General features: G+C 38.7%; 1 protein-coding gene across 1 annotated transcript in view; it reads left to right on the top strand.

The window, feature by feature from the left end:
* The window catches only part of rela (v-rel avian reticuloendotheliosis viral oncogene homolog A), an 83284-nt gene extending 67889 nt beyond the window's left edge, over positions 1-15395 (top strand). The window contains exons 6-11 of the mRNA XM_028803024.2: positions 1068-1202; positions 1434-1538; positions 2235-2450; positions 6597-6674; positions 7816-7887; positions 14024-15395. Coding sequence (XP_028658857.1) covers positions 1068-1202; positions 1434-1538; positions 2235-2450; positions 6597-6674; positions 7816-7887; positions 14024-14790 — 1373 coding nt within the window. The 3' untranslated portion in view covers positions 14791-15395. The remainder of the gene's footprint in view (positions 1-1067; positions 1203-1433; positions 1539-2234; positions 2451-6596; positions 6675-7815; positions 7888-14023) is intronic.
* Positions 15396-16397: the final 1002 nt, after the last annotated feature.

Below are 16397 nucleotides of genomic sequence, written 5' to 3' on the forward strand. Positions count from 1 at the left end.
TTAACATTTGGAATATGCTCAGTATTGATAATTCTAAGGATTTGAACGTTGACAATATGTTTGCATTCTTCTTTGAACAGCAGTGCATCAAACTGACTCTTTCATCAAAACCATTACATGAGAATTTGATACTTTGCTAAAAGAAACCTGGCCAACTTTCCCAGCCTTTTGTCATTATCTGTTGTGGAAACTATACCATATCACTGTTTAAAAAGATACAGTTGGTACCAACAGGCTATACCTGAGTTTTCAAAAGGTTGCACCTCTAAATGATCTGAGGGGATAGGACCTTTCAGGTAGCTTATGGGATAGATAGATAAACACTGGATACAAATGATGGTCTAATGTCTCAGAGAGCCGTAAATCCTGAAACTCCTCTCTTGGTTACCCAAAATCAAGACCCTAATTGTGAGCAGTGCACCAGGCACCTGCCTCAGTGGGTCACATTTTGGGAATGCTCTGCAGGTTAAGATCATATTGGAATCAAATCTTTGCTCATTTTTCAGACAGTCTAGTGTTTACTGTAGTAGCTGATCCAATTACAGCACCATTTGAGGTAACACCTGATGGGAAATTATTGGTTAATTAACGGTCTTACACGACAACTCTCACACCACTGCTAGCCAGCCATCTTGTTTTAATCACTTAGGAGTATCATAACAATCAAATAATAAAAAAAAACAAAAAAAAATTAACTCCTTTTCCCCTTGTGTTTTAAGTTCGAATAAAGAAACTTTATGCAGAACAATTCTAAAAAAAAAAAAAAAAAAAATTTGAGGATATATGCTAGTCATTCATTAAGCCTTTGGACTTGTTAAAATTTTGCGAACACACAACTGAGTAAATGCACCATAGATCAATTTCTTTCACACATAAGAAATCCACAAATCAAAAAAAATAGTTTCAAATTTTTATTTTGATAAAACGGTTTATTCGTTGTGCGCTTGATTCTTTATAACTGGAGGCGGTCTGCTTTTATAATCCTATTTTTAATTGTTTAGGATTATTCTAGAAAATAACTAATTGTAGAGGGGAAAAAAAATGTGACATTGTTTTTTTCTTTTTAGTTCCTGTAGAGCAAATTGAGAATGAAGAATACGACCTGAATGCTGTTCGGCTTTGCTTCCAAATATTCATCACGCTACCCACAGGAGACATTCACCGACTGGAGCCAGTTGTCTCCCAGCCTATCTATGATAACCGTATGTTCACAGTCCAGTTACTAAGCTAGTACAATTTAAACGTGGCAAAAATCTGAAACATTGAAATTATTAGACAAACCTTTCCAATGTTCTTATCAGTTTGAAGTTACTTCACTTTTTATGTGACAAATAATGATTGCCAATTGTCAGTCTTTAAAAAAAAAAAAAAAAACTAAATGACAGGTTTATTGTAATCTTGTTAGCCAACTCTAATCTTTAATGTAATAACAGGAGCCCCGAACACCGCAGAATTGAAGATCTGCCGAGTAAACAGAAACTCTGGCAGCTGCAGGGGTGGAGATGAGATATTCTTGTTGTGTGATAAAGTACAAAAAGGTAAGATCTTATTAGTCTTTCATTTTGTCTTAATTGTCCATGTGATGCTTTTATCTTTTTTTTTTTTTCTCTGACTAAAATTTTCAGGTTATTAGCAGAATACTTTATGGTATGTTTTTGTGCAATACATCGCCAGCTAGGCATTTCCTGATTCCTGTAAATGATAGAATGATTTTAGGAATTGCTACAGATCTAAGATATTTTCTTAAGGCATGAATAATCAGACCAAAGTTGGAAATTATTTATAAAATGCTCTTTGTGTTGTGCTTGCTCATTCAGTTCACTAGAATATATGCCAGACAATTTACTAAACAGAATTACACATGTATTGAATAAAAACTACGGAATTTCCAGAGGGCCATTGAAATCCCCTCTATTTTACCTCACTTGCCCAAACAAAAGTGCTTATTAGAAGCTCCATCTGTCTGGCCAACCTTGGTGGTATCAGCTTTTCATCTTGGATGCAAGTATGAATTATCATGCAGTCACTTTCAAGAGAAATGTCACCTTTATATCTCCTAATTAATTTACCCAAGAAGGCACCAGCCAATTAAATTAAAAAAAAAAGAAAGAAAGAAAATTGTGCTGAAAAGCTGTCTAGATCAGGACTGGAGTAACACTGGAGTATTTTCTTTTCCATGTACTTTGTCTTTACATCTGAGGATTTTGACCTTAATATTTATCTTGTCACTACAGAGGATATTGAAGTACGCTTTTTTCATGACTCCTGGGAAGGAAAGGGGAACTTCTCTCAGGCTGATGTTCACCGGCAAGTAGCCATTGTATTTCGCACACCCCCATACCACAACACTGCAATCACTGAACCCATTAAAATTAAGATGCAGCTTCATCGGCCTTCCGACAAAGAGGTCAGCGAGCCAATGGACTTTCAGTATCTGCCAGATGAGACAGGTAAATGATGGTACCTTTCTTAAATTAGATAAACTTTATTAATTCCAATGCGAAAATTCAGAAAGTGAGGGGTTTATCTTTCAGTAACGATGCTCCAGTCAGGTTTTTAAGGCCAATACTGATCACCAATTTCATTTTACTTGATCAGCCGATTCGGACAGCAATTTTTTTTCCCACTTTATTCCTTTAAAAAACTATTTACGCTAAGCTCCTGCATAGCAAAAGAAAGTGTTATGTTCTATATCAAATTTTATTTTTATAATTAAATAATAGACAGCTGTTCATTTTTTAAAATAAATAAAATTTCCTTAAAATACATACTTTTAATATGTACAAAAATATTTATCTTTAATTTCATAATACCTACAACATAAAAGAAAATGCTTTTCCATAACTACAAGTTGTCACATTGTTTGTTTTCTGTAATGTACGTATATGAAACAAGGCTTAATTAAAAACAGTAGTTTTCACCATATCTCTATCTATCCATGATATAAAAAATCTTGGGTCGAAATGTGATCATCTCGGAGAGACACTTTGAAATCCCATCACGCCCTACTTACAATTTCTCAGAGATACTTTAACGTCCCACGAGACAAGGAAGTGAGACAAAAGGACAGCTGCTGTACAGGCTTTTAAATGATCAACGCACAGTGCGACATGCAGGTCATGCAGCTTGGTAGCGGTAGCAGCAAACCAGCAGCTGATCCTTCTGCATCTCCTTTGCATGCGTATATATAGTGATACAGTTCCTGCCAGATAATACAAAGAGTACATAACTTGTGTTTCTCTCTAATTTGGAGCTCAACAGGTTTTACTTCCCCTTACAGGGATCGAACCTTGAGAGTCAGCACCTGAGGCAAAGCTTCTAACGTTGTACCACTTCGGCTGGTTTGCTTACTTGACAGGGTGAAGATCGAAGTATTATATTCCTAGGTCTGAATCAAAATCTGATTACTTGGATGGTTACCTACCAGGTAACACTTGTGGTTGGTCGTCCAGACGGCAAACACCCGCCATGTCCTCTCAGTTGCGAGAAGCAGATCATATATATGTGATACATTTGGGGGGCAATGCTGTTTCTTGTAGGGGATTGCTAAGAGTGTCAGTTAAGCTTCTGCAGCTCTCTGCCCTCAAAATGCACAGCTGAGATGTGTACTTAGGACTCTGAGAATGATGAGCAGTGACTTCTGCAGCTCAGCTAAATGGTCAGCTGATGATCAAGGAAATGACCTGTGACTGAACTTCCTGCATGGCAACATGTGTGCACAAAAGTCCTCAGCATTCACTTATGTATTCATCCACCTCAAATCTAGTTTGCTACATTTGCAAGTAAAAAAAAGAATTCTCTAGATAAAATGAATTGAAATTTAGTTGAAAAAGAACTTTTTTTTTTCTTTTTTTTTGGTATACTCATCATTGCCTTTACTGTAACAATTGAATGCTTGGCTTCCCATGTTCATTAAAGGACAATTTCTAAAAGAGATCACTCTCATTGTAATCAACATGTTACACATGCAAAGCAGCCATGGTAACCCCAGCAATCTGAAAATCACAGCACGTACACTCAAGAAAGCTCAGTGTGTACTTCACATGAGGCCAGGTACAAAGAGTTTTAAAAATCCAGTCAGTGTTTATCCTAAAAATGCACCGAGCCACCTCTACAGATTCCATGTAGCGCTCATTCTACAGCATAGAGCCAAATGGCTTTGTTTTTATGTAATCATATGTTGATGTTTATATATATATATATATATATATATATATATATATATATATATATATATATATATATATATATATATATATACACATACATATATACACACACACATAGTACTGTGCAAAAGTTTTAGGCAATTGTGAAAAAAATGCTGTAAACAAAGAATGCTTTCAAAAATGGAAGTGTTAATCATTTATTTTCATCAATCAACAAAATGCAGTGAATGAACAAAAGAGAAATCTAAATCAAATCAATATTTGGTGTGACCACCCTTTGCCTTCAAAAAGCATCAATTCTTCTAAGTACACTTGCACACAGTTTTTGAAGGAACTCGGCTGGTAGGTTGTTCCAGACATCTTGGAGAACTAATCACAGATCTTCTGTGGATGTTGGCTTCCTCAAATCCTTCTGTCTCTTCATGTAATCCCAGACACACTCGATGATGTTGAGATCAGGGCTCTGTGGGGGCCATACCATCACTTCCAGGACTTCTTGTTCTTCTTTACGCTGAAGATAGTTCTTAATGACTTTGGCTGTATGTTTGGGGTCGTTGTCCTGCTGCAGAATAAATTTGGGGCCAATCATACACCTCCCTGATGGTATTGCATGATGGATAAGTATCTGCCTGTATTTCTCAGCATTGAGAACACCATTAATCCTGACCAAATCTCCAACTCCATTTGCAGAAATGCAGCCACAAACGTTCAAGGAACCTCCACCATGCTTCACTGTTGCCTGTAGACACTCATTATTGTACCGCTCTCCAGCCCTTCAACGAACAAACTGCCTTCTGCTACAGCCAAATATTTCAACTTTTGACTCATCAGTCCAGAGCACCTGCTGCCATTTTTCTGCACCCCAGTTCCTATGTTTTCGTGCATACTTGAGTCGCTTGGCCTTATTTCCACGTCGGAGGTATGACTTTTTTGGCTGCAACTCTTCCATGAAGACTTCTCCGGACAGTAGATGGGTGTACCTGGATCCCACTGGTTTCTGCCAGTTCTGAGCTGATGGCACTGCAGGACATCTTCCGATTTCGAAGGGTAATAAGATTGATGTGTCTTTCATCTGCTGCACTAAGTTTCCTTGGCCGACCACTGCGTCTACGATCCTCAATGTTGCCCGTCTCTTTGTGCTTCTTCAAAAGAGCTGGTACAGCACATCTTGAAACCCCAGTCTGCTTTGAAATCTTTGTCTGGGAGAGACCTTGCTGATGCAGTATAACTACCTTGTGTCTTGTTGCTGTGCTCAATCTTGCCATGACATGATACTGTCTTCCACAACCTCACCTTGGTAGCAGAGTTTGGCTGTTCCTCACCCAGTTTTAAGCCTCCTACACAGCTGTTTCTGTTTCAGTTAATGACTGTGTTTCAACCTACGTGTGACATTGATGATCATTAGCACCTCTTTGGTATAATTGGTTGATGATACACCTGACTAGAATCCTACAAAATCCCTGACTTTGTGCAAGTGTACCTATAAGAATTGATGCTGGTTTGAAGGCAAAAGGTAGTAACACCAAATATTGATTTGATTTAGATTTCTCTTTTGTTCGCTCACTTTGCATTTTGTAAATTGATAACAATAAACAATCATTATTTATATTTCTGAAAGCATTCTTTGTTTACAGCATTTTTTCACATCTGCCTTAAACTTTTGGACAGTACTGAATATATATATATATATATATATATATATATATAAATTTATTTATATTGATATATTGTCTGAGAAAATAATGTGAACAAGCATCTTGCGTACTGTTAGGATTCAAGCAATGATTTTGTGTTTATTTCTATTTTTGTTTAGTTTTACTTTTTTGTTTTTTCTGTGACGTAATGCTCACCAACGTTATATTCTGCAAGCTATTAGATAATTGAGCTTAACCAGCTGACCACCATGACATCTCATGTAGTGCAGCGTCAAGTCTGGGCTGCTCATCAATGGCCACTTTGTGAAAGTTAAGACTTTGTGTGAGATGTGTATTCTCAAGCAGTCTTCTAAAAAATGATTTCCCTTTTGGTTTAGGAAAGCATCTGTTTATTATCTTTGCATTTTATTTTGCTATACAAACTTGTTTGTCACCTTATTCATTTATTGTTTGACTCAAGCCAGTTAGACTACAACAGAATTGTCCTTAAGGCACTCTCTAGTACTTTAGATTAGATTAGATAAACTTCATTAAACCCATGGGGAAATTCAGATGCATACAACAGCAGAAACATAAAACAATGATTCATACTCACAGGACAGATACATACAATCAATCAATCAAATAAACTTAACGAGTACAACAGGTGGATGTATTGAATTGCCTTCAGTAAATGAGAGGTTTTTGATGGTAGGTGGTTGAATGCTAATTTCATGGCTTCTCTGACCACTGTGCCTTGATTAACTCTGTGTATTCCCAACCATTTATGCAGACCAATACAAGGTGAATGAGAAGAAGAAGCGCACGCACAGCACCTTCCAGAACTTCTTGCTCAATGCCTCTTTCCCAGGTGAGTTTAACCCTAGTCCTGTCAATCTGTCTTAACTGTTGCTCTGACATTTCAGTAAATCCAGTGACGTACCTTCAGGAGATAACCTTCAGAGTCGCATTTAATTTCTTCATCTCTTCTGGCTACTTACATACTGCCAGCGCTATTGGGATAGGCAGTAGCCTCTCCCATTCCTTATCTGCATAAGCTGGATGGACAGTTCTACTTTTAAATTACAAAAAAAGTACTTCAGGCTTTATATTCTAGCAAAGAGAATAACCATCTTGGGAATTTTTTTTTTTTTTATTCTGTTAAGAGTATCAAGTCATTGTGGTGCCAAATTGATGAACACTGACTTAAATGATCTATGTACGAGTTGGGTGTCAGGGTTTTCCTTGCACATTTAACACTGTTTTTTGTCCAGATGGCCTGGTTACGTGTTCTTACTCCATCAACATTCAGTTCTAGTTTCTTTCATCCACCACTACAAATGGCCATGCTGGCTGCCTCAGTGTTGCTTACTTTTGATTCAGCCTGTAGTATTATTATTATTATTATTATTATAACTAGATAAAGAGCCTGTTTCGACAACGTAAGATGAAACGGGCATGAGTTTATGTCAGCAGTGTATGAAGAACAAATGATAAGTAATGAAGAAGTTGTTTTGTAATGATTGTAATCCACTTTACTCATTACTGTACAGGCTTGTACTGTTAGTTGGTGAATTTTACAGGCCTATAGTATAATATTGAATGATGAATGTTCCAGTACAATATGGAATAGTAATAAGTATACGCAACACAAACCTGATATAGGTGTATTGAATGAATGTATAATTGAATCAGAATGCGTAATTAGGCCTCGAGCTGTAGTCGAAATCGCCTTTCAGGCCTGTAGAGCTTTAATCGAAGTCACCTTTCTCTTTGAATTTTTGCGGCCGTAAATCCACCGCCTGCTGCGATGTTGGGGTTGGATGTCGGTCTCGTAAGGTTTTTCGGGCAGCTGCGCAGAAGGCAACTGCGCATTCGGCTTCGGACGAACATGAGTGAGTGAGTGAGTGAGTGAGGAGGCAGGCGAATTATGTATTAAGATTATTATTATTATTACATTGGAGTAATGAGTCCAGAAAGAGCTGCAGTCAAATGTGTTTCTTTCATTCCAGGTGCTGCCACAATGAGTCACAGGGCTATTGCCACACCGAAAAGATCAATTTCTTCCAAACCACTGCTGCAGGGTAAGTATGTCTCTTTATTTCACTTTATCATGATTTTAGAATATTATTGGTATTGTCATTTAATCCCTAATTGTTTAAAAACATAACAGGGAGGAATTCCATTTATTGGCACAATTCAAAACTTTTGTGCACATTGACCTTAGAGCACCATATGAAATTTTATTTTTTTTATAGATTTCATGGCCACACTGATGACCATCTTTGCGTGTGTTTTAATACATTAGATCTTCTATAATAGTCCTCTCAATCTTGCTTTAATTTTATAATCATTCCCAGTGTATTTGCAACTTTTGTGAATATATTTTCCTCCACGGATAAATGACACTTTCCTGTTACTGTCCAACAAACTTAAAATCTTTTCTGCATTGCTCATCATTGGATTTTCAACTGCGAGCACACCTTGAAATACACGTGTGATATACACTTGCATCGACGAAACAGCAGCACGAGACACAGACTGAACCTTAAGGATGACGAACGAAACATTGTCCCGTGTCATGGAATGAGTGCAGGCCCACACAGATACGTATTTGGGAACTGAACCTGTCACCACCAAATATAAAGTTAATTATTTTTATTAAATCCATGATTCAGAAAGAGTATCTAGAAAAAACTGACTGGAAGACAAAAGCATAAGATGAAGTACTATCAAAGTATGAAAAAGCTAAATAAATCAAAAAAGCAGGAAAACTGATTGACATACACCAGATAAGCAACAACAAAAAACAGAAAGCACAAGAAAGCATCCAAAAAAAAAACAGCCACTGGGTCAAAACACAAGAAAACATCAGAATCTGTAGCTACTACTACAGAGGGCTTCACAAAGGCACTCAGCACGATGTTGAGAGCCAAGAACTGCTTTTTTGTTTTGCAGTCTTGACATTGCAACAACCATTTTTTAAATTTTAAATCTACTATATATAATATATATATAAAATCCTAAGCCTAAAAGTGCAATGATTTTATGTGATGTTTTTATGTCACATTTTAAATCAGGCTTATTTTAAAACCTACATATAATGTATATGTCTGGTATCTTTTCAGAATTTATCAAATTTTAATGTGATGTTGTTAGATTTTCAGATTCCTATTCCATTTTTAAATTATAAACTAAAATATCAAGAAAGTCGTAGGCCGCAACTGGGGTTTGGCCTAGTATATATTTAAACATCTTCGCAAAACTTTCCCACCATACTTCCTTTACTACATTGTCCATGTAAAAACAAATGTTTCCTCTAATCACACTAGTGGGCTACTAGGATGTCATTTTTTAATATCTTATGATGATTGGCCTGGTGCACCAAGGGCTTTCAAGCATTTAGTGATACAGTGAAGAAGCAGGGTTCAGATAAGACCCTATGAAAGACACAGAAGTAGATGCTAGCAGTGAACATCTAATAGGAGGATGGGCACAGCCAGTGGGTAATATGTCATGTGTAGGCATGGTAAGCCCCAGAACAGCTTCAGACGGGGGTTCCCAGGAACAAGAAAAGCAAGTGTAACCCAACAGGAAAGAGTTCGTTTCCCAAAAATGCCCAAGGACAGGTAACCCAGCATATACTGATGAAAAATGTGAATACATGGAGGATTGCACACAGTCCCAGGCTGTGAAAACAGAGGGCATGTCACCCCATTAAAAGGTGAGGCATTGACCCCTTAAACCATTCCAAAGGTAATGACACTTAGGCTGGGGAGGTACTAGAGGGGACTGTAGTCTGGTGTCCCTATTACAAAAATAATGTCACCTCTGGCCAAGGTTATTATAGTTAACGAAAACTAAAATCAAAACTGAAACTATTATTAAAAAAACATTTTCGTAAACTGAAATAAAATAATTAACATAACTGAAATGAAAAACTAAAACTAAACGAAACTATTAAAGTTGCTGTAAAGACTAATTGAAATAAAATAATAATTTACTAAAATATATTTAGTTTTCGTTTTTGAATGTATATTCTTGCCGTTAGTCTTTAACCCTTGTAAGTTTTAACTCTAAAACAGAAAGTCATCCACCACAAGCCGCCCGCATATCTTCATCCAGTAAACGGCGGCTGGTGAAGGAGGGCAGCTGTTCACACAGCATTTGTGGTGACAGAGAAAGCTGAGTGCGGGTGCGTAAAGCGTGTGAAATAGAAAGCGATTTGCGGACCGCCTTTCTTTGTGCTTGTTGTATATCAAGATGTAATTCAAACAGCTGAAATCAGAATGTGCTGGTCAACAAAACGTTTACCATATGGACAGAAAAATCACGAGTGAGTAACGTTTCAGTTTATTTCCCTGGTGTTTGCTTTTTGTTGACAGCAATTCACCTGCCACTTTGCACAGGAGAAATCGTTTTTACTTTCTCATTTACAAGTATAGAGAAAGTATAGTAATCATGAAAAAATTCGACCTCGATATTTTGATGAATCTTGACATTATAGACTAACCAGTGTCCAACAATACTGTTTTTTGGAATTGTGTGTGTGCGCACACGTGTGTGTGTGTGTGTGTGTAAACACTATAAAACTCAAAAACGCACTCAAAAACGCAACTAGATAGATGGATGAAATTTGGCATGTGGTTGTTATACCACAATTATAGATTTGTATTAACTTTTGGGCCAAATCCATCACCCGGAAGTGGTACTTTACCTAAACACATACTCGATTTTTTTTTTTTTTTTTTTAATTTATACAGCTGCAGAGTCCGATTTATTCAACTTTACTTTTATAATAATTGTTCAATTTATTATTAATTGGATTTGTTGTTGATGGTTCCTTAATGTACATAATATAAAAATATAATCATTGTCTTGCGGTTTACTCCTCAAATATCCATCCCCATATCTGAGTATACAAGAAAGTCGAGGGGAGAGCACTCCCGGTTTTTGAAAATAAAACGCCACTGATCGAGAGACTGACTAGGTCATCATACAAGATCAGCATATTGTTGCTGATCAATCACTTTTGCTTTAAAAACATTGTTTAACAACAAAGCGACACAAACAAAGGTAGAGAGTCTGACAAGTGATGAAAAACTAAACATACTAATGGGTTTTTGTATTTGTTCCATATTTATTAATTTCTTTTTTATTTCCTATTCACAACTCAAAATACCTGCTATTGTGAAAGTAATCCATTAGCAGAATTATATTTTAAAATATTTGTCTCCCTTTTTTCAATGTTTTTCTCTCTCTCTCAAAATAGATAGTTGAAATAATAAACAATTCTTTTTGTTCTTAACATCAGCCTTATCATACATATTGCACACCAGGGATTTTTCCTGCCTTGCATACAAGCCTACTGGGGTAGACTCCAGATTTCCTGCAGTCCTACTCTGGATAAACAGGTTTAGATAATGTATATGTTGTTCTTAATTTCATACTCTGTCTCTGTTGTTTTATGCCTGTCCGTACTCCTATTACCTGTTCTTGCTCTGCTCATTATGGGTTTACTGTCCTTTATGGTGGTCTATTCAAGTCTCACTGCCCCTAACCTTGACACTACATGCTTGTTGTTCTTTGTTTCCCTCAATACAGCTAGGTGGGGTCTGCACACTCATTCAGGTCTAAGAGCCCTGTTCTTCCTAAGCCCCTGTGATTTAATGAGAAAATATTTAAAAAATTATAAAATTGTGTAAAATTGTTCATATTCAGCGTCTAGTTTTGATTATGCTTGTTTTTATTAGACAAAAACAAAACCAGATAGTAAACCATGTAGTGCAGTAAGCTTCCACAAACATTAAACTCGTATCCAAATCTGTTAAGTGTACAGTTCTGTCTGATTGTGACACAAAACTAACTCCGTAGGTGCTCCATGCCATAATTACTAAAACTAAAACTGAAACTAATATATATAAAAATAAAATAGAAATGTCTTTGTGAAATAAAAACTAAACTAAAACTAAAAATACACGATGAAGGAAAACTAAACTGAATTTCCAAGTAAGGTCAGGAAAAATATAGAAATAAAAACTAATATAAAAAGGCAAAACTATAATAACCTTGCCTCTGGCCCTTGACGTGACTCTAGGGATGAGACTTACAATTGCCAAGAGCCAGCAAGTTCAAAGTGTCCATAGTTTTGAGGTGAGCTGGGGCAAGAGCACGAGGTAGGGGGAATAGAGACAACGGAGAGAGAAGAAAATACATGGGAGGGGACAGAATAAAGTGGCAAGTTGAAGAAAGGCTGATCTGCTCTGCCAGGTACTGTATATGGGGTTCAACAGGTGTTCAGTTAGGCTCAAGGCCCGTTCAAATTCAAGGATAGCATGGTCATGCACAGAGGATGTGCGTCCAGGTCTGTTTATAGTTCAAGCATTCAGTGCATGATACTGTGTTTTTGTAGAGTCCCCTGGCTTTTCCTCCAAAGTTTTTTATTTGCCTTTACATATTGATCCTGTACAAACTTCAATCTTTACTCAAAGTCTAGCCACTTTCGCACCATGAATTTGTGCACATTTGGCTATTTCTGTGTGTTTTTAATGTGGATCGTGTAGGTGCATGTAGCAACAAATCACTTCACACAACTGTTCCTCCAATTAGCCCATGTTTTCTAGTCTAGCATATGCATAGTCAATGTGCACAGGACTGTGCGGTCACAAAATTCTGGAGGTACATGGTCTCTGATGTGGCATGTATGCCCCATAACCGTTGATGAAATTTACTTCCCGTGCACTCTAGTAGACTCTTGCAGTGACGCAGACACAACAAGTTTAAATGGGCCTTCAGAGAGGCATCTGGATTTCTTGTTTTACTTTGTATTCTCCCAGGGTCCATCCCCATGTGTGTATACTGTGTGTGAACTATTTTTGTATGGTTATTTTCTATACTGGGTATGAGTGTGGTCTACAAGAACATCCCTCTTTGTGGCTGTCCCTGAAGCCGTAGTAGATGATTGTGCATTACTGAAGGCCTGCAGTATGGCGTAGTGCGGTGGTCCCCAACCTTTTTGAAACCAAAGACCTGTTTCATAGAAGCCAATTTTTCCAGGGAACTTCGGGGGACAGTTGCAGGGGGATTTATACATTACATTTCTATTATTATTATGTTGTCGTAATATCGTAATATATAATTATACAACTCGCCAGAATGCAGAAGGTGCAAAAGTGTGTTTAAAATTGGCGCTGCCAAAACCCTGCCCCTGTGCCTTTAAGCTCTCACTGCTTCTCCCCCTCACAGCCCCACACACGCTGGCTCCAAGATGGTGGCTGCAGCTTCAAATGTGCTGCTAACTTCTGCCCCTCCCACTGTCACAGCCGACCAGGTGTCCCCTCTCCCTACCTCCGGGTACCTTCTGCACCACGGGCGGCTGCTCCACCGCCTCCGCAGGAGCTGATGCTGCCTCCTCAGAATTTCCACATGGCGCTGCTGCGCGGCCTGTTCCACACTAGCCTGTGCTTGTCCTTTGAGGCTCCTCCAGCACTCTGACTCTGCTGGATACTCTGCAGAGTGGGTAAGGCAGGGATGGGTAAAGGTGAGGTGCCCAATAGTATGAATAGCCCAATAGCCAGTATCAAATTGCAAAAAATGCTCGGTCTCTCTCTCGCTCTCCATCCTCTCTCTCTCTCTCTCTCTCTCTCTCTCTCTCTCTCTCTCTCTCAGCACTGCTGCATAGCCCCGCCCACCTAGTATTCTGTGCGAAACGAAGTGTCCTCCGTGAAGAAGGCAGCCATTTTGCTGTAGCCCTTCACACACTGAATTTCCGGGAGACCCGCAGTCTCGCAGCCCGGCTGATAGACGGCCAGGGGTTGGGGACCCCTGGCTTAGTGTTAAGGGTCAGAATGTTAGGTAGTTTGCTGTTTCACTTCCCAATGTTTGACTGCTTAAGTGTCAATGAGCAAAACCATTCACATTTCAGTGTCCTATTTGTCAAAAAAAAGTAAAAAAAAATATATAAATAAATAAATAAAACATAAGTCTTTTATTACTTTACAAACTCATTTACACTTGCATTTCTTATTTGGCTGATGCTTTTATCCAAGGTGACTTACAACCATTTAATCTGTTTTACAAAGAAGAGAGAGTGAGAACAGACGCCTGTGCTTGTTGGCATTCATTCTAATGATGAACGTTCACTCTGCTGTCATGTTTTTGATTTTTTTTATAAATTGTTGATCCTGTTTGTAACAATTTTCCTTTTTCTTCCCCATATAGTGAATCCGATTGCTCCTCCTGCAAATGCTGCCAGCCATAACACACTGATGCCCTGCAAGCCCCAATCAAATACTTCGATTTCTTTCAGTCCAAGTCTGTTTTCCACTGGTACAGTAGCTCCAGTGCAGCCATCAGCAGGACAATCACAGCAGTTTGTGACCGCCATGACTCCTATGTCCACTGTGCCCACTGCTGCCAGCCAGATACCCTATCAGGGGACAGAGTATCCTACGGTCAACTTGAATGACCTTATTGACAACAACTGGTCAGGCATCGTAGCTCCAGACCAACCAGTTTTGGCAGGAAGCCACAGTATGAAGTTTAAAATGGATTTTCCCCACCTCCCCACAAGCTTGACAGATGGAACAGGTATTGACTTTCCAGAGATACATGTTGGCAACACCCCTCTTAATTTAGACAGCATCGACACAGATGATTTTCATAAACTGCTGACAGATTCTCAAAACTGCCAAATGCAGGAAACCAACTTTGCCAGTGCCAGCAGTACACAGATGTCACAGAGCGTGGTGCCCACTGCTACTCAGTCGACCCACCATCAGCAGAACCCAGCCGGTCAAAACACTATGATGAACCACGAAAACAGCATCCTGCATCTGCTCGAAAGTAATGATGAGGAGGGCAATCTGGCCCAGCAGACCTACACCCAAGACATGCTAGATAGTGACAGGTTCACTTCCTTCGATGATGACCGCCTGATGTCTTTAATAGACCAAAACTGGCCAATGTGTGATAATCAAGCTACCTAAATGATGTGGACAGAAAGAAACTGTGTGGGTTTTTTTTTGAAACAGTTAATAAAAAAAAAAGGAGAAAGACCTGGTCTGGTAGCTAGTGCCAAGGGCATGGCCAGGTCTGTTTATCAGCGAAGAGCCGAGGCTGATTACTCTTGTGTTTTCTAATCCTAGTCTGAGCTGTTTTTGCTGTCCTAACCAAGCTGGAAGTCCTGGACCCTCGGAAACCTTGAAATTGTATTCTCATTTTCTTCCTGTCATCCTCTTTGAAATAACACGCTTGATTTGTACAAGACTCAGTGTAAGGTCAAGCAGAATGGAAATCAATTGAGGACTGTTGTAATCTTGTAGCGCTTATTTACAGTTTAAGCATTACATATCCATTAAAATGGCTCTTCTTCTGTATTTTTGTCACTACTGTTTGTTGAAAGAAGGAAACAACTTGGTAAACGTGCTAACAAGGTATTTATTTTAAAATGTTAAAACGAAAAATGAACATGTAAGATGTAATTTAGCATACCTGGCAGGAATTTTTGGTAAAGAAAAAAGGTTTTGATACAACTTTGTAATCTGGATGCACTTCTGAATTAAATAATGCAGATCTCATTATCTCATCTTAATGCATTGATGCATTTCTTTGCTGCCCCAACCCATGCACAGACACACTACTTTATTCCGACATCCATCTGTTTTTATTGAAGGAAAGCAGGAGTCCAGAAATAGGTTAAAGTACCCAGTTATTTGCCAAGCCATGTGTGAAATGTCACCTCCAGGAAAAGTTCTGTTGCATCCCTCTGCCCTTTTGTCAAGGTGCACAGGATTGTCTTAACTAACCCAAGATGGTGGTGTCCAGGCCCACAAGAGAACCACAGTTAGAAAAGCCCGCTGCACTCGTGTTAGTTAACAGAAGATAATGGATAAAGTGGGACTCTTTAGCAATTGAACTGCTTTACCAGTTGTGATCATTTAATTCCCGGAACGACCGTGAAACGTCGGAGCTGTTGAAAGTGGCGCATGGTGAGGATGCTATGAACAAGTCAAGTGTCTTTAAGTGGCACAGGAGAGTAAAAGAGGGGTGAAAAGATAAGAACGACGACACCAAAAGTGGTTCATCCATCACGACAGTGCCCCAAGCCATGATCCGCTCAGTGTTTACGACTTCCTGCATAAGAAATCAATTATGAATTTGGATCATCCACCCTGTTCACCTCACTTGGAAATAGCCCCTTGTGATTTTTGGCTCTTCCCAAAAATAAAAACTGCCACTGACAAAGGAACTCATGGGAGTTCCAGTAGCAGAGTTCCAGGTATGCTTCCAGCAATGGCAACGTCACCTAACTAAATGCATGAATAGTTGTGGAAGGATATATTCTGCCGACGGTGACGGTAGCGAACAGATAGGCCCACAGGTTTTTCTACAGGTTCATGCTGGAAATTCAGTTATGGCACCACATATTCTTCTTACCTCTGTGCTCCTCCTTTCTATGGAGGTTTTAACTGTCAGCTATTTCTGTTCCCAGGAGTGGTAGTGTCTGTTTAGTCCTGACATCAGCGTGGCCTCAGGTTTGTGGCCTGAAGAGAAATCCCAGCTTTTTAGATGACGGTGCCATTGTTTTGGAAAC

This window comes from Erpetoichthys calabaricus, chromosome 1 (genome assembly GCF_900747795.2).
Source record: "Erpetoichthys calabaricus chromosome 1, fErpCal1.3, whole genome shotgun sequence".
NCBI classification, from domain to species: Eukaryota; Metazoa; Chordata; class Cladistia; order Polypteriformes; family Polypteridae; genus Erpetoichthys; species Erpetoichthys calabaricus.